This window comes from Ictalurus punctatus, chromosome 7, assembly GCF_001660625.3.
Source record: "Ictalurus punctatus breed USDA103 chromosome 7, Coco_2.0, whole genome shotgun sequence".
Classification (NCBI taxonomy): domain Eukaryota; kingdom Metazoa; phylum Chordata; class Actinopteri; order Siluriformes; family Ictaluridae; genus Ictalurus; species Ictalurus punctatus.
In genome coordinates, this window is record NC_030422.2 from 21,510,439 (window position 1) to 21,533,007 (window position 22,569).

A 22,569-nucleotide genomic window follows, 5' to 3' on the forward strand; every position below is an offset into this window, starting at 1 on the left:
AGAAATGCTTGGCTTTTATTTTGAAGTCCTCTTGCACTGCCTACAGGAAGTCGGTGAAATTGATGCTATTCGATTTAAACATCTCAAGACAACAACCGATTTATCTTTCTTTTTAAAATCCTGACTTCACTAGTTTTGAGTGTTAAATGTGTGACAACGGTGACTCAGATCATGGGAATCCCACCAGACGCAGCGTGGTGTATATTTACAGCCCGGACTATGTGGAGACTTGTGACTCTCTATCAAAAGTCCCAAACCGAGTGAGTAGCATCTCATCACCCCTTCACTGTGAGCACCATGGCAACGTCCTAAACCGCATCGCACCGCACTATATAGTGCGCCAAAGTAGTACGAGTTGTCATAAGTTACGTCCAGTTTTGATGTAGTGTTGAGTGCAGGCAGTCTATGCAAGCTTAATTACTCCTGACTCCAGGATATGTAGCTTCCTAACTTCACACGTTGCTTATACTGTACATGAAGGCTGATAATTGTTTAGTTTGTCAGTTCTGTGTAAACTTTTAAAAGGATAACGTTGTTTTTCTGTGTTTATCTCTACAGGCGAGTATGGTGCATTCCCTGATTGAAGCTTATGGCTTATTAAATCATATGAGGTGTGTGAGAGAGTGTGAGAATGAGAGTGTGTGAGAGAGTGAGCGTGTGTGAGAGTGTCCAGATTTGTTTGTACTGGAAGTTGTAGTGTGTTATCATTTTGGTATTAGTCTTTTTGGTTATAGATTAAAAACAGTACTGTTATTATTTTTGATAATCTCATTTAGAAATATTAACATTAGTTTAATTAAGTTTGGAGTCTGTGCATGTTCTGTTTAAAAAGAAAAAAGTACTAAATTGCCTCTCCTGGTCACGGGGGTGTTGCCCTTACAGTCATAGATACCCCTTTTTGTACCTTTAGAGTGGTAGTGTGACTGTAGCGTACCTTAAATGCATTAAGACACATAATTGGACCTGAGGGGACACGGTGGTTTAGTGGTTAACATTTTTACCTCTGAAGTTGGGGTTTCGAATCCCGCCTCCGTCCTGTGTGCGTGGGGATCGCATTTTCTCGCCGTGCTTTGGGGGTTTCCTCTGGGTACTCCAGTTCCTTCCCCCAGTCCAAAGACTTGGCTGTAGGATGATTGGCATGTCCAGACTGTCCGTAGTGTGTAAACGTGTGTGCGATTGTGCCTTGCCATGATTTGTCACCTCGTCCAGGGTGTCCTCCGCCTTGTGCCCCAAGTCCCCTGGGATAGACTCCAGGCTTCCTGTGACCCTGTGTCGGAGAAGCGGTATGAAAAATGGATGGATTTTAAAGGCACCCTGCATGAATTATTTGCATGTAAAAAAGATACACAGTAAAGGTACAAAAAGCAACACCAGTGATAAGGAGAGGTACAGCTATTTCATGCCTGGTTTACTGAGTGTGCACTGCAAAACAATGGCATCTTATTGAGTGAAAATATCTTACATTTACACTTATTCATTTAGCAGAGGCTTGTATCCAAAAGTGACTTACAAATAAGGAAATACAAGCAAATCTTGAATATAGTCAAATTAACTATTTCCTATGATAAGATTACGGTAAACCAAATCTAAGATTATGAAACCTATTTCAAGCCACTTGTGCTCATTTCAAGCTTGAAATGGTCTTGTTTTCTATCGACAGATCATTTCACTCATTTTAAGCATTTATTTCTAAAGCAGAAGCAAAATAATCTGCCAATAGAGTAAGACAACTACATGCTTGAAATGAGTAATAATGTCCAGAAATACATTTAATGATCCTATGCTTGGTTTATTGTAATCGAATACATTTGACTATATTCAAGATACTTTCACTCGCTAAGATGTCATTTTGTTTTGCAGTGTGAGATGGTTAAACTCACTTTACCCTGTATCTGTAATATTCTGAATAACATTACAGTGTGGTTAAGCCTCGTGTGGCTACGATGGAGGAGATGGCAGTGTTTCATACACACTCTTACCTTGAGCACCTACACAAGATCAGCCAGAATGGAGACAATGATGACCCTCAGTCAGTGGATTTTGGACTGGGTAAGACTTCCTGCCTATTTATATGCATATTTATTTACTTATTTTGTATAATAAAAAAAATTCTGTATTGTTTAATGTCTGGAACACCTTTACCTATCTGTCTTAGATAGTACTAACAACCCACTCGCCAAATCTGACTGTCCTCTGCCCTGTCCATCAACCTGATCTCATCAGAAACGGACCATATTGATTGATGAACAGGGTAGTCGGGGATAACGAAATGTGCTTAGTAGTAGATGGGCTACGTGAAAACTCCACCCTGAAACACATTAAATATATTTATATTGAAATATTTGTGATCTGCTTAGCGATTCTGGAACTAATTTGTCAGTCGGTGTTGTGTTTTTGTTCTATGGGAAGATAGCGGTCACGTCAATAGGGAACCGTATCAAAGGCCATGTATTTAGACATTATTGTTTGGTGCATTTTTGTAGCATCATGACAAAGAAGGACACTTATTTTCTTGTCTTGAGTCCCAGGCTTTAATAATATAATAGGTTTGCATTTGAACCTTAACCCCAATAGATGAAGTTAGAGGCCAACCAATTGATCGGTTTCGCTGATTAATCGGCACTGTTAACCGCTTGCTGTAGATATCAGTTATCTTCAAAAATCCACATCAGAGAATTTCCTGGTTGCATCCGTTGTGAGTTCAACCTCTAGAGGCGAAATAAAAACTATCGCTGACAATTTTTTATTTAATTTTATTTTTTATTCATTTGGGATGTTTCTGTTTTTATTTGTTATTTGGATTGTCATGGTGATTACTGGGGGTTAGTTCTGTGGTCCAGGTACAATCTAAATGGAACTTTGCATGTTCCCCCTTGTGTCTGTGTGGTTTCTACCTAGGGTTTCCCCTAGGTTTACCGGGTTCCTCCCACCCCCTAAAAACATATAATTTCTCCAGGTGTAAATTAGTAAATTTTGCGTGTGTGTGTGTTGCCCTGCAATTTCCTGTGATCCAAGGTGCATTCTTGCCTTGTGCCCAGTGTTCCCATTTAGATTCCAGACCCAGCGCAGTGCAACACTGACCTGGACAAAGTAATTACTGAAAATGAATAAAAAATAAATCCATGGTATCATGTGATTTCCCATGTCAGACACCAGAGGGCAGTATACTCCAAAAACACTTTAAAACCAGTTCATTTTCAGTTCAGGTCAGTCAGTTTGAATTTATGTTGGATGTTCTCCATGTGTGCTTAAGATTTTTGACATGCTGGCATTTCATATTCATTGTGTGGATGGAAACTTTAAAAAAATAAAAATTATTGTTATAGCAAAGAAAAAACAGTACAGGTGCCAGATCTTCTGTTTGAGTGCAACTCTGTGGTTATTGTTTCCCTGCCACCCCCAGGGTATGATTGTCCAGTGGTGGAGGGCATTTTCGAGTACGCGGCTGCAGTCGGTGGAGCCACTCTGACGGCCGCTCAGTGTCTGCTGGATGGAAAGTGTGAAGTTTCCATCAATTGGGCAGGAGGCTGGCACCATGCCAAAAAGTAAGAGGACACAGCAAGCCTTGTTTTGTTAACCTTTTAAACAATTACTGTGGCAACAGATTCGGTATTCCCTAGCATATTAGTAAAGACCACGGATAGTTTTCACATGTATGTCTAGATTTCTTTATTTTGAATGTCAAAACCAATTAAAAGTTCAAACATGCTCTGTAAAGTCTGTAGCTCACCATTTAAATGCTTCGCTGCTACTTTGCTCTCGCTGAAAAAAGATCAAGCTCTAATTTGTGCTTATTTATGCCAGTCATTTGATTGCCCTGGCTGACCGGGTCTGAGATGCCCCAGCGAGCTCTCCAGCACTCAGACAAAAGATTAACAGTGCTCAGACGTTTCAAGTGCTAGCTGTAGACTGTGTGGACTGGTCTTTGTGTGTAGTACAACATATTCGACGACTTCTAATCAAAATACTTTCTACATTTTGTCATGAGCTTGTCTTAGACTTGGAGATCAAGTCTTGAACTTGTTATAGACTTGGAGGTCTGGAGATAATCATAAAAACCTTTAGGCATTTAAAATGCTTTGATACTAAGACCTTTGAATGCCATCCTCTGTTTGTTTGTTTGCATTCGATTGCATCACACCATCTCGTCATTGATTAGTTTTGAATAATAGTAATAATACATCACCCTGAGGTGATATATTACAGTTATACCACAGCAATTTTCCAATGCTAAGAATGTTTCATTTGCATTATAACAGCTATAAACAGTTGTTCCCTCCCCAGTTTTTGTCTTTTTATTTCTCTCTGTTGAAGTTAATAAGACAAAAAAAAAAATGCAGCTTGTTGGGTTACAGAGAAACTGCAAAGCCTTGCATCCTGAAGATTTTCCCATGCCAGAAAACACATTTCCTTTACCTCTGACTGTGCTGAGCCTTGTGTCATATATAAATCTTTGTGTAAGCTGTTACTGTTAAAATTATAAAGTGCGTTAATACTGTATAGGTCTCCAATTTGCATATATTATGCCAGTGTCCTGTGCCATCTATGACTTCATTCACTGTTTCTTCTAACACATTATATATAGATATATTAGTGTGTGTATGTTTAAGCATTTAAATTGTTAAACATCAACATATAACATCTTTGAAATTTAACAAAGTGAAACATTTGACTTGAATTATAAGCCAAGAAAACACTAAAATAACATGCAATGATGGCACAGGTCACTGCTAAATAAAGTGTGTGTGTGTGTGTGTGTGTGTGTGTGTGTGTGTAGGGACGAGGCATCAGGGTTCTGCTATGTAAACGATGCTGTTTTGGGGATCCTCAAACTGCGGGAGAAGTACGAGAGGGTGCTTTATGTAGACGTGGACCTTCACCATGGTGACGGTAAAAACTCATCACTGTTATATGCACAATTTTATCTCCGTGTAAGTTATTAATTAACTCAAGTTTCATATTTAACAGTAAGTCTAACTTTTTTTTTTTAATGGACAGTGTCCTCATTATCTGATCTGTGGTCTGATGTGCAGGCGTAGAAGATGCTTTCAGCTTCACTTCCAAAGTGATGACTGTGTCTCTGCATAAGTTCTCGCCTGGCTTCTTCCCAGGTTGGTTCAGCATGTTTCTTTTGCTTCAGCGCAGATCAGCCTGCCTTTTAATTCACTAAATTGACAGGCATGCTTTAACTGATGCCAAGCTCTGAGCAGCCAGCTCCACATCAGTGCCCGTAGAGTCTGATTACCGATCCGATAGTTCGACACAATGGCTTTGCTGACTTGAGGAGAATAGTGCGCAACAGGGGCCAGCACCAGCATTTCAGCCACTGAGCTAATGTGGGTTTTTTTTTCTTCTTACATTCAGTTACCAAATGTTATTGCACTGGCACTGGAAAGAATATAATCTGAACCCAATGCTATTCTCCATAAACCATCCCACCCATCATGCCCAGCATGCTTGTACTGATAATGGCACACTATACCATGTCTTCAGCTCGCAATATTATCACGGACACTTCAAGTCTTTGTTTCTGTGTTAGACCGCTCGCTCTTTAATAAATGATCAAGCAGTATCTAAAGTGCCTAGATAGGTTTTTATGTAACTTGAGAAAACAAATGTCATGTTCACAATACAGCTGTCAGAACAAATTTCCATTTCAGAATAATTATAAATAAATAAATAAATAAAATCCTTAATAATAGTGAGTACAAATCCACATTTCATTTGATTGATTGATAATGGAACATTGCTTTCAAGTACAAAATGCTCTAAGGAAATTATCATTTGAAAGAAATTTGATAGCACAGTGGATGTGAAGTACGATTGAAGAGCATCCTGAAATGCTACCGAATTAGACTTTTTTTTTTAACAAAGAAATTTTTAACAAAATATTATAGTAATGTAAAGTGGTGCTTGAATGTTAGTGAACCCTTATTTCTCATATTTCTGTATAAATATGACCTCTTTGTCTACTTTTAGGACTCGTGTGAAAATCTGATGTTGCTTTAGGTCATATTTATGCAGATGTATAGAAAATTCTAAAGGGTTCACAAACTTTCAAGCACCGCTGTAGAATACTGTCATTTAAAATCTTTATAGTAATTGTTAACGTCACTGTAATCACACGTGATTGCCTGTGCAGGCAACAAACATGCCACTGAAAAGGTGTGATCGTGAGTAGCATCATCCACTGGTGATCCAGGAAGTATGCTCCACAATACAATACACTGTGAGTGTTAATAGTAGTGTTTCCACAGGTACAGGTGATGTGTCCGACACAGGCCTTGGGAAGGGCAGATGGTACGCTGTCAATGTGCCACTGGAGGACGGAATCCGAGACGATCGTTACCTCCAGGTCTTCACCAGGTCTGCTGCTGCTCCTCACAGAGAACTGCAGTGCTATTTTATCTACAAGTGTGTGCATGTAACTGCAGATTGAATTGAGCAGCTGCTATGGAAAACTCTTGAAACTTTTGTTTTTGACAGTGTCATACAGGAAGTGAAAGCACTGTTTAACCCAGAAGCAGTAGTGATGCAGTTAGGGGCGGACACCATGGCTGGCGACCCCATGTGCTCTTTTAACATGACTCCAGTGGGGGTGAGCAAGTGCCTGAGCCATGTGCTGGAGTGGAAGCTACCTACACTGCTGCTGGGAGGAGGTCAGTGTGTGTCTAGTACACTGGTATTCCTTATACATCCACCATTCAAGTACCAGCTACACCAAATCAACACAGAATATAAGCACGTAAAACAAATTGTGTTATTGAAGAAATTCAGTTAAAAGTCCAGTCTGCTTATTTTGTCCCAGCACCTCCAAAATGGAGGCGAGTCCATCAGTTTGAATGCCGCTAGCTGGTCTAGTGGGCTTCAAGACGGCACTGAAATCTTTGCAGGCGATTCATAGTTAACTGTCGTGAACCACATCACGATCACATGATGTTATAGCAGTGTGTTTATTTGTGTTGATGAAGTGGAAGTCCATTTAAGTGCACTAGTGTTAAGCAGTCAAGTTGATCAAGCGTAAGAGAAGCTCAAAGACGAGCTCATGTCAGACGCAGAGTGTGTTCGTCCGTTCCTGCTGGTTGCCTGTTGTTCCTGTTGCCAGGTTGAAGCCTTGGCCAAAAAGTTTATTAGTGTGTGATTAAATGAGGGGGTAAGAAAGTAAACTTTGTGATTTTAGTCCATTTTGAAAGGAGCTCTGAACTCCAGACCTGCCTGACTAAGCATTGGAAGAAAGGTAGTAATTACAGCAGGACAATAAGGCCCTTTGCTGAGATTCTCTCTCTCTCTCTCTCTCTCTCTCTCTCTCTCTCTCTCTCTCTCTCTCTCTCTCTTTTTCTCTTGCTCTGTTTCTCTTTCTCTCACTGTTTCTCTCTCTTGCTCTCTTTCTCTCTCTCTCGCTCGCTCGCTCTCTCCTCTCTCTCAGGTGGGTATAACCTTGCCAATACTGCCCGCTGCTGGACCTATCTGACAGGGACAGTCCTGGATCAGACTCTATCCTCCGAGATACCAGACCATGAGGTAAGACCCCGTGCCCTCTTTCCTTTCAACACTCCATGAAAATCTTCTTTCTTCCCTCCACCCTCCATCCCCACTCACTCCATCTCTCTCTCACTCTCTCACTCTGTCTCTGCTGAGTCACTGGCTCTAATCAAAGATGTCAGAGCGCCTCTCAATAAACGCATTTGTTTTCATGTGATTCAGAGAGGAGGGGTGTGTGTGTGTGTGTGTGCGTGCGCAGTGTGAAGGGGGTCTTAACAATACCACTCTGTCCCTGCCGCCTGACAGAGAGGGGCTTGTGCTTTTCTTTCCTCAACCTTTTTCTCCCTCTCTCCTCTTTCCTTGGAGAAAGAGAGGGCATGTGTGTGCACACATCATACTGAAAGGAAGGGGTTTTTTTTTTTTTTTTTTTTTTTTTTTTTTGGAGGCTGGACTTTTTTTTTTTTTTTTTTTTTTTTTTTTTTTTTTTTTTTGGAGAAGAAGGATTGTAAATTCCCACATAATTGCTTCTTCAGTAGAGAGACCCAGAGAGAGAGTGTGTTTGTAGGGGAGGGTAGTTGGATGGAAGAGCTTTTTGAATGTACAGTGATAGGTTGATATCTCTCTCTCTCTCTCTCTCTCTCACACTCACAAAGAGGGTCTTTTTGCACTATAGAGGGCGCTTTCATGGTCAGCTGAAGAAAAGATGCTCTTGTTTCTTCAAACCTGAACTCTGGCAAGAGGTTGACCTTTAACCTCATTATTGGCCAAGCACCTCAAATAAGACTGCATAAATGTGGACTGACTGTGGAGTGGAATAGAAATCATCTGGGGATTGATGTGCTTAACCCGATCATGTGACAATGTAAGGAATAAAACACAACTGTGTATGCTGTTATTCAAAAATAATCAATGACGGAATGGTGTGATGTGTTCCCACCCAGTAACAGAAGTGTTTTATTCCTCATATAACCACATCGATTTGTCACTGATTACAATTGCATGTTCGCCTCACACCTCCAGGATCGGGGGTTCAATTCCCACTGGTGCCCTGTGTGTGCAGAGTTTGCATGTTCTCCCCGTGCTGTGGGGGTTTCCTCCGGGTACTCCGGTTTCCTCCACCAGTCCAAAGACATGCATGGTAGGCTGATTGGCATGTCCGAAGTGTCCTTAGTGTGAATGGGTGTGTAAATGTGTATGCGTGTTCCCTGCAATGGATTGGCACCCCGTCCAGGGTGTACCCCGCCTTGTGTCCCATGCCTGCTGGGAAAGGCTCCAGGTTCCCCTTGACCCTGAAGGATAAGCAGTATAGAAGATGGATGGATGGATGGATCATGCTTTTTAATTAATTTTTATTATGTCTAATGTTGTAGTGCATCCACAAAACAAGTTAGTTCCTGTTGTCACTTACTTATTATAGCAGCTATAAACAGATGTTCCCTCACCAGCCCCTGCTTTTCCTCTTCTTTAAAGTTAAAAAGACAAAAAAACATAGCTTGTCACATTAACAAGAAGCCACAAAGGGCAAAGTCTTCTAATACTCTCCTGCATCGAGAAACTTACAGGAACAGCTTTTCTTACTTTAGTTCTTACTATAGAAACGATAACGCATTAGTAGTGCGTTAATATAAACCCTGCAGCCAGAACTACTGTCAGAGCTGTGCTGTGCTGTTGTAGAAAATTAACCTGACTAATCATAACTGAATGCTGTGGAATAATTTCCATTAACCACCTTGATTCAATTTCAACATGAATCTCAAGATCAGCTGATAAAGACATTATAAGTTATAGGCAGCTATTAGCGTTATTGCACTAATATGCAACTGAGATAATCATTTTATTAATTATTGGGTAATGTATCGAGAAACACTGATGGGACAATGGGTTTATGCTGTATCCTGGGAAAAATTTAAGCCCTGTCCCTTTAAGACAGTCCAGCCTCATGTCTCATTATATATGTATTATAATATTCCTTAACCCTATAGATGTTTTCCCATTCGAGGTGACTTTCCTTTGCTTAAACTATCTTTAACCCCTGTCTAAATGTCTCCTCTCTTCTCCTTATTTCCAATCCACCCCCCTCCATAGTCTCTTTTATTTTTTCCCTTCAGTCTTTCAAATCACAGCAAGAGTCCCCCACCACATGCACAGACTCCCTCTCCCTGCCACTATTGTGTGTTCATCCAGGCCAAACAAAACACTCTTTAGCTGTGGTATGAGTTCAGAGAAGATGTTCAGATGGACAGTTGGTGAAAGAGAAAGACTTTATAAAGCTGATCTAAAGTGTAAAGAACTAACCGAACGTCTAATTCTATTTGAGCATGGAACTCTCCTTTGCTCGGCTTTCTTTCTGTGCTGGAAACTCTTCCTATGTTTTGCCCTGCCAACAGTGGAAACAATAAGAGGCAGAGATACTCAAGTAGGGAATACAACAGCTTCATTCAAGCAGTCAAGCTCCACACACTCAGGCAGATGACCAAATGGAAGGCTGACAGAGGGTTATATGTCTAGACCCCAGCCGAGGACAGAACTGTCTTTTCTTTTCCTTTTATTTAGGCAATAGCTCGTGAGTTTGATGAAGCATTTTCTCACGCATACTTTATGGTTTAAAGTTAATGTGGACAAATGTCTGCTTTTCCGTTTACAACATTTTTGTAAGTTCTAAGTGTCAAGTCTTAATTCATCAGTTTATTCCTGTAACAAACAAACACCAACTCCTACTGGCTCCCTGCTGTTTCAGACACTTCCCATAATGCACTATGTGCATCTGAACTATGGCAGAGCTGGAGTATCAAGATGTGTCCAAAACAGAAGGTGTAGCTGCCTTGATCCTTTACTCTCTGTGCTGTCTTATAAGGTGGTGTCCTAGAAGGCAGAACTTTGATGTCTATGATGGTGAGGAAACTGTTCGAGTTAGGCTTCACGTCTATGGGACATGTAGGAAAATGAAGGATGCCTTTATCCTGCCTTCAACCAGATGAAAGGGTCTCAGAAGGCGGCAGTATTGGATATGTTTGGATGCTTTTCTGCATACATATGGCCTGAGTAAGCAGCGTGGCAGCATTGCTGAGTAGGCCTCAATTTTGCAGCAATCCAGTTCTCTCCCTTCATTGGTTTGTTGTTTTTTTGTTGTTTTTTTTTGGTCTTTTTTTTTTTTTTCTTTCTCTCTCGATGAGCCTAAAGAAGTCCCCTGATAGAAGATTCTGCCCTCTCCAGGGCATCTTTAGAGGCACCGTTTGTCATTTTATTTTATTCCCTGAACTTCAGCTTAGATTCTTTCATATTTCATTTGAGGTTCACAAAATGAAAGAGGTTAAATGGTTGTAATTAGAATAAATTTACAACGCGGAAATGGTCGCCTTCCTCGGGTCAGTCTAAAAATAAGCCTCAGCTGACTGACCGTCCAGGCAAACTTCGACAGAGCTTTGTCTTTATCTATCCTTATCAGTGATAAGTGGGAGAAGCAGATAATGTTTTTGTCCCCGTGGCGTTAGGCACTGCTCTGTGACCCCTGGGTGGAAATGGCCGTTGCTGTTCAGCGGGCCGTCCGTGTGTGCACATCCTCTATCCTCCTTTTTTTAGGCCTTGTTTTCAGTTGTTTCCGCTGAGCTGTTCCCAGCACAGCCCAGTGAAATAACAAACAGCGAGCCCTGTGTTTCCCCCTGACCGTTTACTCATGTATGTTTTCTTTGCTTTCCCGTATCTATCTGTCCTTCTCTCACACACACAACACACACACACACACACACACTCTTTCTGCTTTTCTTTTAGATACAGATGCACACTCATGCTCTCGCATTCTCTCCATTCACTTTGTGGTGAGTTTGGGAGGAGTCCGATATAAGTTTGAGGGTGTTGGAGACCGGGAGTTGGACAATCCGCACCATTTCCCTCTATTGTGCTAACACACACACACACACACACACACACACACACACACACACACACACACACACACAAATCAATGTTCTAACAAGACTGAGGAGTCAACCTCATACAGAAAACCATACAGTTAGCACACATGGTGCAAATGAATGCTGAGGTTATATACATGCAACACACACACACACACACACACACACACACACACACACACACACACACACACACACACACACTGGAAGACAGCTGTGGCTATGCTAGTCAAACATTGCTAAATGGATTAGAAGCACTCCTGTCCCATGTGAATGATATTTGGAAGGGGGTTGGGGGGGTCGGGGGGGTCTGGCCCTCCTGGGATGAGCTCGCAGAATAAAAGAGACCGCACTTTCTAGTGTTTGTGCCGGATCTTAGGCGAAGAGAATTAGGTGTGAATAGAGTGTGAGAGCTGCAGATACAAAGAAATCCTTTTGACCGTTTTACCCTCGTGGTACATTTGTATGTGTTGAATAATTGGAATGCAGTTAGATAAAGAAGACAGTATGGCAGTAACACGTCCCAGGTTTTGGTTTACTGATATAAAGAGGCTCACACCATCCTCTTTTAGTTGTTTATATAACCTGTGATAACATTTCAGCATTTATTTCTGTACCTTGCGTACGTGTGGCGGTGCATGCGGCTGTGTGCTTGCGTGCATTCACTGTCAGCGGTTGGTCTTTTCTGAGCTCCACCAAGCTCTGGCGACGGTTCTGCCGCTCCTCCACCTCCCAGTCTGTCTCCACACAGTATTGTGGTACACATGCCAATTCACACTCGCACAAACATACAGCCAGCCACGCAGAGGTGGTGCTGTAGAGGAAGGCGGTAAGACTAGACGACATGATGTTTTTGTGTTTGTCTGAGCCCTTTAAACATGGTTTGATTTCCTGTTTTTCGGTTTATGTAGAAAGTAGAGCTGGAAAAGAATTGCATACTATGAATGTAATGTCATACATTGCTATTGCAATATGCCTCTCAACAGTCAAAGATTAGCCAGTGATAATTTGATCATAATTAGTTTCTATCTATTGGTTTTTAGAGGTTTATTGTAACACCCAGAGAAACATTATCTGAAACCTGTGGGATGTGCCGAATACAAACAATGTACTGTGCAGCAGTAGTTTAACGCGTACTTTAACAGGTCTAATTGCAGGTGTGAGGATGAAATGTGTCGCGTTCTCTGTAGTCAGGAAGGTTTGGGCATGAACATAGTTATATAATTTCTTCATGAATCTGTATTCAGTTGTAAACGCTAATTCACTTCTCAAGCATTTGCAGTTGTCTCGCATAGCAGCTAGGCTTTCAATTCAACCAGTGTTTCAGTCCACGTGACTCCACGTGTGCCTCAAAATGCAAGATAATCTGTGTATTTAATTTTTTTCACTATGTTGTCTTTCTCTTCATAGAGATCGATTTACGTCACACACATGAACTTTATTTGTACAGAATGGAGCACGCCGTACTAGGAAAATAATCAGCGACGACATCTCCTGAAGTGTTTTATTCCGCTTATAAGCACAGCACTTTGCCAACGCTAATCATTAATTTATTAAAGAATGACGTCGTATTTTTTTTTATCCATTTACTGTAATGCTTAATGTTGTGGAATGACTGAAACAAATTAGTTCCTCTTATTACTTAGTTTATCACACCATTGCCTCAACAGCATCTCTTTTTTTTTTTCTTCCCCCTCACTTGATGTTAATAAGACAAAGAAATGCAGCTTGTCAAGAAACCAGAAAGCAGTGTTCTCTGTCCTGAAGACTTTGTGTGTCTGAAAAGCATCGACACTAGAGACTCCTTCCAAAAATCTTAAATAAGTCACCTTACAGAAAACGTCACCATATTAATAACTGCACGTGACGTTTGATGTTTATATGGAATGTTCACTATACACCTGTGTACACCAAATCCCTGTTCACGTTGAAACAATAACCTATTCGAGCGAACGCAGTAAAATAAACCCGTGATTTGCCTTATAGCTGGCACTACTGTCAAGAGTTGCTGCTATAGAAAATCAATCAACACCTTCTGATCAATCAGAATCGAGAATTGTCTGCACTTATAAAGCACTTTTATCCAAAGGGCTTCCCACTGTGTCTCATTCACCCATTCTCACACTGCTGCCATGCAAGGTGCTAACTTGCCACCAGGAGCTACTTGGGGTTCAGTGTCTTGCCCAAGGACACTTCGGTATGTGGAGACATGTGGGCGTGGAATCAAACCGCCAACCCTACGATTAGTGGACAACCCGCTCTACCACCTGAACCACAGCCCAGTAGTGTGTTAGTGTTAAATAGTCATAATCTACTGCAGTGTTATGAGAAATGTGTGTAAAGTAATAGTAGTCATTAGACCAGGGGTGTCCAATCTTATCTTGTCCAAAGGGTGTGGGTGCAGGTTTTCATTCCAACCAAGCAAGAGGCACACCTGACTCCACCTGTTTAATCAGTTGATCTTGGCTTTCAATAGACTCAGGTGTGGCTTCTGCTTGGTTGGAGTGAAAACCCGCACCCACACCGGCCCTTTCCAGATAAGATTGGACAACCCTGCATTAGACCATCCTGGATAACTAGAATAAAGACACATAATCGGTTGGTTCTGTTTGTCCCACTGTCTTGTGTGTCACGTTGTCAAGTGAACTGTGTTGTCATTACAGCTGGCCCAACTTCATTTGTCCCCACCACCCATGCTTCAGTGATGTTCTAGTTTATACAGGTATAAGTTTACTTAAATCATAGTTGTGGTGGAAGCACATAAGGAGCACAAGTTGCTTAGGTTATTCAGACATTTTTACGTGTATCGCGTGCAGTGTGAATACTAGGTAACTACAAGGAACTCTAAGAAACAGACAGTCAGAATCAGGTCTCTGAATCCCCTACCGGTCTTGTCTGGAGAGAGGAAGCTTGACACATTGTGATGTTCATCACACCCATGTGATCACCTCCAAGGATTTTTTGTTTGAGGTGTTTGTTTCCACTGTAAACTTTGGCTGTACAAAGTTGTATAAAGTGTTTAATACCCGTTATGTGTAAATCCATTCGCATCTGTTAATAGAAAAGGCACTGTAGCTCACCATCTGACCTCAGATCTGCACACAGGTCTGTGTGGCTTGGAAAGCTCTGCCATCCCGTTAGGGAAATGGCTGGCTCCTATAATTCCTGGAGTGGGATAAATGCAGGAAACTAGTCTAGAGGAAGTCAGTTACAGAGCAGGACTGGTGTTGTGATATGAGGGTTAGAGGTCCAAAGCCAAGAACTGATAATTAAACCAGCTTTCACTTTGCACAAGTGTATGAGGGACAATGAGATTTTGAGCAGGGTTTTGACCTCTATGCTAAATGTATTGTTCTTGGGTTCTGTGTGGGTTTCCCCATAGCTGTTCCTGTGTGACTCGTCCTGTTGAAAAGAGAAACTTGACCTTTGTTGTGTTCCGTGAACCTGTATCCTGTGAAGCATGTCAAAAGTTTCTTTTCTCCGTCAAGGTTTACAGATGGATAGAAATGACAGATTTTTCACTATTGCTTTTGTAGGCCTTTCTCAATTAAAGACGATACCAGACACAAATATGGAGCAAATGTAACTCTCACTCAGAAATACTGCAAATACTATGTGTGTTTGTTGTGCTTCGGCTTGTTCTTTAAAGTGGTCTTGATGTGGTCCAAACCAAACAGTCCAGCGGTGAAGTGGACAGAGTTGTCTCAGCTTGATCTACATGGGAAAGCTTGAGTTCATGGGAAAATACAGGAGTGTGTGTGTGTGTGTGTGTGTGTGTGTGTGTGTGTGTGTGTGTGTGTGTGTGTGTGTGTGTGTGTGTACGTGCATGTTTAGCAAGTGGCAATGGGGATAGCTACAATATATGTAAATTAACATGCTTTTGATATTTTAAGTATGTATGTGTTCATAAAAATTGTGGATTTGTATGCACATTATAAGGTGTGTGTGTGTGTGTGTGTGTGTGTGTGTGTGTGTGCGTGCACATGTATGTGCATACCTTTTGTGTGTGTGTGTATGTGCGTTGTTGAGGTTCTATAATCCCTTGCATGTCGAAGCGCCTTGGGATCGGAGGTAAGCCGGATAAACAAGCAGGAGATAATTGAAAGCAGAGTTGAACTAACACACAACCTTTGCTGCTAGTCCAATACAAATGCCAAATATATCTCCAAGACAAAGCGGACAAAGAGCACAGCCATCTACGGGCCATTTGGAATGTGTGCGTGTTTCTCGGTATCTGTGTGCAAAGGGATATCTGACGGGGGAAAAAAAAGAGTTTGTTTTTCGTAAATCCCATTAAAAGGCTGGTATTGAAATACACACTCTAACATGTAAATCTCGGTACCCGTTGGATAATTGTTTGCTTAACTCCTTCCCATTGTTTAGTTCAATTTTGACAGAGCTGGATTTTATTAGTAACAAGTTATCATTTTAGACAGAGTTTATATTTAAATTAAAACTGAAATGGAGATATAAGCAGACACTTGTATCTATTGGGTTACTGACAGACACACAGACCACAGATACATGAGGCATTTATACTTGCTGCTATGAGGAGCATGAAAAGCATCAGTGAAGATCTCAGATCAGTCATACTGAAGCGTTTATAAAATAATGTTTTTTGAATGAACATGTGAGCGGATTTTCAGACTGAATGTTCTGCTTTCTGAGCAACAGTTGTTGGTTTGTTTGTTTTTTCCCTCCTCATGCAGTTCTTTACGGAATACGGTCCGGATTATACCCTGGAGATAAGCCCGAGCTGCCGACCCGACCGCAACGAGAGCCAGCAGTTGGAGCGGGTCATCAGCACTATCAAAGGTAATTGTTCTGATGACGACCAGAACGGCACCAAACACAACTATTCTGGACCCACCCTACACCCCTGCTGCACACCTCAGAGCAGTGCCATTTCTACAGATGGTATTACTTTGGCCTCTTCAAAGGAATTGGTTTTAAAGTCCAGAACGTTTGTTCTGTTTATGTAGACGGTCACTGATGCTCGGTTGAATGGTGTAATGCCGGTTTCCATATGCCATTCATTCATTCAGCTGTCCCTTCTGACTCAAAAATCCTCCACCCTGTTCTAAATCTTCTGAACTAACCATGGCCACCCACACAATTACGACCATCAGTGTCGGTCAATCAAGGAAATAAATCAAATATCTAGGCTTGATGTCCCCAGGAAGTAAACAAGGCTTACCCTTAGCAAGACCCTAAGCATACCAAGCGAGAGAGAGAGTAGGGTATTCAAACGTAAGCACTCCTTTTTAAATCTCTTCTGTTCTCTTTATTTCTTAAAGGTCGGCATAGTTGTTGTGTATGTTTAGAATTGAAACCGTGATATTTTCTGTTTCCATGAACGAGTGTTTTGGGTGTATAAAACCAAGCTGGGTTTGAACCACTGCTCTGTGGTTAACTTGTGTGAAAGGAGAAAGGAATGCCTGCTCCAGCTTGTCTTCTCCTGTGGAATGTGTGTGTATGTTTGTGTGTGTGTGCGTGTGTGTGTGATGGGTGACAAACATCATTATGCTTTTTTGTCTTGAACACATCACTCCCTATGGGACCAGCCTGACTGGAATTAAACCACTTTGGACTGTAGCCTGGGTTCAGGCTTTGAATCTCAACTGCCTGAAAATGGAAATGAAAGGCTGTCTATGCCAGTAAAAGTCAGTTTGAGAACAAACTTCAGCAGTGACGGTATCATCTGCTTTACCTTCAGTATAGATTTCATTTGACCCATCTTTAACCGAACACTGTATGCCTTTGTATTTCTGTCTCTCACTCACAGCTCACTTCTGGCTAATGTCTGCCCACAGGTTAGATCTTACTTAAACTTATTAAGCTAAAGGTCATGCAGAGGTCACAGGCACACTTAAAACTTCAGGTGACCTTCAAGAACTTGCAGTAGATTACCACTTGGACCTGTGTGATGACTAGCATTATTGATATGTTTGTATGTTACACATCTATGCATTATGTTTTGGGCCCAGCTATTTTTAATCCACAATAACATTGACCAAACTCTAAGGGGCAAAGCTCTCCGTTTTATTACTGTCGGAATTTTTTAGATCACTTTAAGCTGTTTTTATTTATTTATTTATTTATTTATTTATTTTTTTTTTAAAGCTTTGTTTAAAATCTTATAACTGAAACTAAAAGTTGTAGAATCAAGAGTTGTATGGTTTACATTTCAGACAGCTGGATCCACTATGGATGAAGTTACTACTTTAGCTCCTAAGCTTGAGCATTATTAGACAGCAAAAATAAACTCCGATCAGGAAAGAAAAAAAAAAAAGCCAATTTTCATCAGTGCCAGCCTCTGCTTATATTTAGTACCCATGTGGTATGTGTACAATGTAGCGGCTGTGCTCCCTCCCTGCCATGCCACCAGAGACTAATTAAAAAGGGCTTAAGCTGCAGACTTTCCAGTTTCTTTCTTAAGCTTTAGAAATGGCATGTTGTGCATATCCTATATGAACAGATCTGGATGCTGATCTTTGGTCTGTTTTGGGGCACGCCCCTGCAGTATTGCCATGTTCTAGCTTTAGTCAGATGCCCTCACGTCTTCTATTTAGACTTTTTGTGGCTGCTTTGAATTAACCAGGGTATCTATAGATAGATACATACATTGATTGTAGGATCTATCCATTTAGATAGTTTAAATGGAGCATATGAAGAGTGTCAAATACAAAGCTATTAATGAGAATTTCTCAATGAGTTTCCTCAGTGATGAAGTACATACACGGATTATGTGTGGGAGGGAAACACCTAACAGGTTTGAATGAGTGAGTCTGAGTGGAAGAGCTTGATTGGCTAAGCGATTGTACAGGTCATGCAGTTTGCACCATGTGGGTATGGACCCGGGTTTCTCACACATCTCCTGTGCCAGGCGAGCAGAATGTGGTGTAACAGCTGGCCTCTGTGTCCCTGCTAAGAGTAGGTTGGCAATATCGCATGCCAGTGTTTGAGCCTCCCCGCCCTTAGAAACCTCAAACAAGACTGAGAGCTTTTCTAAAGAATAATGGACTGCTGCTTGGCCAGTGCTGGGCATGGCAGTGGAATCTACACTGTGTCGGGGAGAAAATGAAATGGATTACGTGGTTGAGTGTGCTTAATGAGATCATGGAGTAAATAGAAGCCATTTGAGTTAGTGTCAGGGTTGAAGCCTAGCAGTTTGTGGTGTACTGTTTGCCCCTCCCAAAGTTTCTTCCATAACATTTCTTCCACTAAATGTTTTTGTGAATTTATTTATTTCTTTTTCCTGTCATGGGTGGTGTAAGGTGTTGCCTTGGAGGTGGCAGCATTGCAACACTATCATAAGCCGCCTTTGATTCCAGGCTTTATAAATCAACTTCGACTTGTACGTGTTTTTACCAACTTCTGTATCACTCCATCTGCCTGTCCCTTGACCACTTCTTGGAAAAACAAAGATCTGTAAGTGATTTGCCTCTGCTACAGAAGGATTTTATTTTTTAATATTTATTTATTTATTATCTATTATCTCATTTATGTTGCGTGTGCTGTGTTCACAAAGGTGGTGTGAAATACCACCTCCTGGAGTGTGAAGGAGAAAATAAACCCGTGAGATTAGTGCACGCAGCAGGGCAGCACGAGATAACCACTAGCCCACATGCTCTGCAAACAGGCTATTCATTCATCCAAGGGGCCAATAATGCAAAACCACTATACAAATGTCAAAACAGTATGCTTCTGGTGCTATTTTTGGGCAAACTACATGTATTTAGTGTGGTACTAAGTGGTTTTGTACATAGCCAAACAATTCTTTAAAAACTGCAATTGATTAACACCAGTAATAAATGGCTCGGCCCTCAGCCCCTACGCATTAGCAGGGATTCCGAGAACATCTGGGGAACGTTTTTATGAGATTCTGAGCCCTCCACAATATGAAAGAGAGAGGTGGGGGAGAGAAGAGAACAAAAAAGCGTTTAAACACCACACATGGTTGATTATTGCTAATCCACAGTTAGTGCATTGCTAGAGCAATTGAAATCCCTATTGACTGTGGCCTTGCATAAGCTAGAACAACAAGACTGACCAATGAAATGTTGGCTGTGCAAAACAAACAGGAAATAATGTGTCCAATAAAAAAAACATGAAACTATAATTCTATGGCTTCCCTTTTTAACAGTCTATTCCCAGAGTTAAATTGATCCATAGTGTGTTGTACTTGCAATGAAGAAAACAACTAAAGCACACAAACTCCTTGTAGTATTCAGAAAGCAGTTGAGATGAAAAATCAATCCAAACTTCTTTTTTTTTTTTTTTTTTAGCTGATATTGGCTCAGACAAATCAAAGAACTAAAAGCCCCACTGAGCTAACTAATGAAAACCCAAACCAAAGTAAGTGTGTGGTTAGCACACTTTAAACACTTTTAACAATGTTGCATCCAAGCTGAAGGAATTTGTGGTCTCATGCGTAACCAATAATGTCATGTAGCCTTAAACAGCCGCCTGAAAAATTTACACAAAGATGACTTGTGAGTAATAGGAAACAGGATGTGCCAATCACCTCTGATGCACAGTCAGAAATGTGGAAGTGTTCTCCCTTTTTTTTTTTTTTAAACACAGGACTTCATATTAGCTTTGTTAGCTGCTTTTCATTGCTTAGACAGGCATAATGTTATGAAAACACCAGCGGGCCAGGGCAACAGGGATGTCCTTTTCAATACGTGTTATCATGCAAATCAAAACAGGAGGCTCAAACAGTGTCGATTTACATGCAGTCATATTTGCATGCCTTTTTGCCTCCCCAGGAAATGTAATAACCCGGATATTTCCATTCTGACAAGGTGTGAACTTTGGCTCTGAAACAGTGTCGGTGTGAGATAAGGCAAGATCAACTGCAGTTTACATGCTGCTACTTAACTAGAATGTCACCATATAGTCTTTTCTTATATACTGTAATTCTTGTAAGTAACAGATCAGCACTGTAACCTTTAAAACTATTATTAACCTACTTTATGATTGAAATGGTCTGTCTTTCATTGGGATTAAAGCATTGGAATGAGATGGGGGTTTTTTTCCATTTGGGGAGAAAAATGGAGTCAAAGAGTCAACTCCTCAGAGGTTGTTTGAACTGAAATAAGTACTTATGTTACAAAACGTTTGTGTTTTCACGACTATTCCACCACTGTTGGTGTGACATTAAAACAAATCATGATCATGTTCATTGTTTTCTACAGTAACTTTGCTTTATCCTCCATCTCATTTTTTTTTTTTTTGTTGCTTGTTTGCAGGGAATCTGAAGAATGTTGTTTAAGCAGTGGGCTCTAAGCTCATGTTTCCAAATCAGACCCTGCTCTCCTAATGAAGACAGTATGTGGGAGCCATCAACGGAACGGAACGGAGCGGAGCTTCGGAAAACATTACTCGAATGTTTCCGAGGAACTTTTGTTTAATGGGAAAATGAACTGGACAGAGTTGCCACATGCGAGAAGCTCATAATCAGAGTGGGTCACAGGGTGAACAGTCCACAGGGTTTTATCATATTTTTAAAATTCCATTGATATTTTGAATTGCAAAACAAGACCTGACCAAGACCTGGCCAATCCTATACACTTAGGCTAAAAGAAAGAACGTCAGGACTTGTTACCGTCATGGATCCACGTCCGAAATGTGCTTCAGGTTGGAAGACATGTTTAGTATGTGAAGCTGTTGTCAAAGATATTCGCTTGTTTTTATTTTCTATGTATTATTTTAAGTGGTATGCCTCTCAGTGGTCCCTGATGAAATGAAGTCATTGAGGATATAATGCTGCCAACACACACTCATACTCTCCAAAAACACAACAAACTGCTCCACCCAAGCATACTCTCAGAACCTGGAAGACAGACAGAAAGGATAGAGGGATGAGGTTGAAGAGGGTAGGTCAATGAAACATGGTTATTCTGTTTGATGCTGTCGCCCCCATTTAAGAATTATTTTCTGTGGATTTTAACATTGCAGTGTAAATATTCCTTTCCTAATAAAATCTTAAGTGTGTCTGTCTGTCTGTCTGTCTGTCCGACCGTCCTCTCTGTCTCATAGCTTTGTGTGTGTTAGTCTGGTATGGCCATATGTGGAACAGCACTCTGCTTTTCCTCACCTATAATCTTTATAGTTTTCTCAGTGGCTGTGGTTTCATTTAATGGCACTGCAAGTGTGATTCATTAACTTGTTTATTAGCACAGAGAAACGCGATGCTGTAAATGAATCAACAGCTAAAAAGAGCAGACTACAACTCGATGCCTCTGGGATCTTTGCTTTTAGAAATACCGCAAGGAAAACAGTCTACAAATGGAATTACATTCAACTTTAGATGGTCAACTTTTTAGGATTAAAAGAAAGACAAAGTGGTATTGGGTTGAAAGGAGGAACGATACAAAGATAGTTATGTACTGGAAATGTATATAGTAACCTTTTTCAAAAACAACAACAAAAAAAACATAATTAGTTAAAAATACTATGGAGCTATGTAATTTATGTGTATAGCAGAATATTAACATTGTCTGTCTATTAAATTATGAAAACCTACAACATGGTGGTACCATCAAGAGTACGTGCTTTGTACCTTTATTGTGTATCTTTATCTAAGAAGGTGCATGAACGGTCCTTAAGCTCCAGGTACCTTAAATTATATTCACATTTTTAGGGAAAACACAAAAGGTACAAATGATGTATCATTGATGGTACCACCACAGTCACAAGGAACGGTACAGCTTGTACCTTTTATTTCTGAGAGTGTAAGACAGGCACCATTGTTCATTATACATTGATATTCATGGTCTTAAACTGCAAAAGGACTGTGGAGGAAATGAAATGACTTTATTCATTCCAAACTGGAGAAAGTGTGCCAGCATCTTGTTAGCAGTTCTATTTAAGTGTCACCTGATTGATTGCCAACATTGTTAATGCCCATGGCTTTGGATTAGGCATAAATGAGTGTGATAGTCAGGTGCCCACATACTTTTGGCCACTTTTAGATTGTTTTAATATAAATTAATGCAACTGACACACGCCTTTAAACAAACGTGACAGGATATTTGAGAAAACGTTCCCTTTTGAAAGCATTTACAAAATTCTTTTTGAGGCCTGGGTGCTTCATGAAAGAGAAACAGATGAAGGGTGTGCCTATGAGTTCATGTATGGGTTTATGCCCATCAGTCCAGCTTGAAGACTC

The 22,569-nt window shown here is 40.8% G+C and overlaps 1 protein-coding gene across 2 annotated transcripts; it reads left to right on the top strand.

The window, feature by feature from the left end:
• The first annotated feature begins 4 nt into the window (after window positions 1-4).
• Window positions 5-21,392, top strand: hdac8 (histone deacetylase 8). Of its 2 annotated transcripts, none has more exons than XM_017471483.3 (11): window positions 5-260; window positions 559-611; window positions 1,919-2,049; window positions 3,404-3,545; window positions 4,778-4,890; window positions 5,034-5,111; window positions 6,258-6,366; window positions 6,487-6,659; window positions 7,427-7,521; window positions 16,103-16,208; window positions 20,648-21,392. In XM_017471483.3, the coding sequence occupies exons 1-11, from the start codon at window positions 147-149 to the stop codon at window positions 20,668-20,670; spliced, it is 1,137 nt and encodes a 378-aa protein (XP_017326972.1). In that variant the 5' UTR covers window positions 5-146; the 3' UTR covers window positions 20,671-21,392. The 2 variants fall into 2 exon arrangements, with proteins under 2 accessions (XP_017326972.1, XP_017326973.1); XM_017471484.3 differs by lacking the exon at window positions 5-260 and adding an exon at window positions 354-470.
• Window positions 21,393-22,569: the final 1,177 nt, after the last annotated feature.

Coding starts and splice junctions, on each gene's coding strand:
- hdac8 (XM_017471483.3), top strand. CDS start 147: ATGTGTGACAACGGTGACTCAGATCATGGGAATCCCACCAGACGCAGC. Junction 612..1,918: donor GGCTTATTAAATCATATGAG/GTGTGTGAGAGA, acceptor ATAACATTACAG/TGTGGTTAAGCCTCGTGTGG. Junction 4,891..5,033: donor GGACCTTCACCATGGTGACG/GTAAAAACTCAT, acceptor TCTGATGTGCAG/GCGTAGAAGATGCTTTCAGC.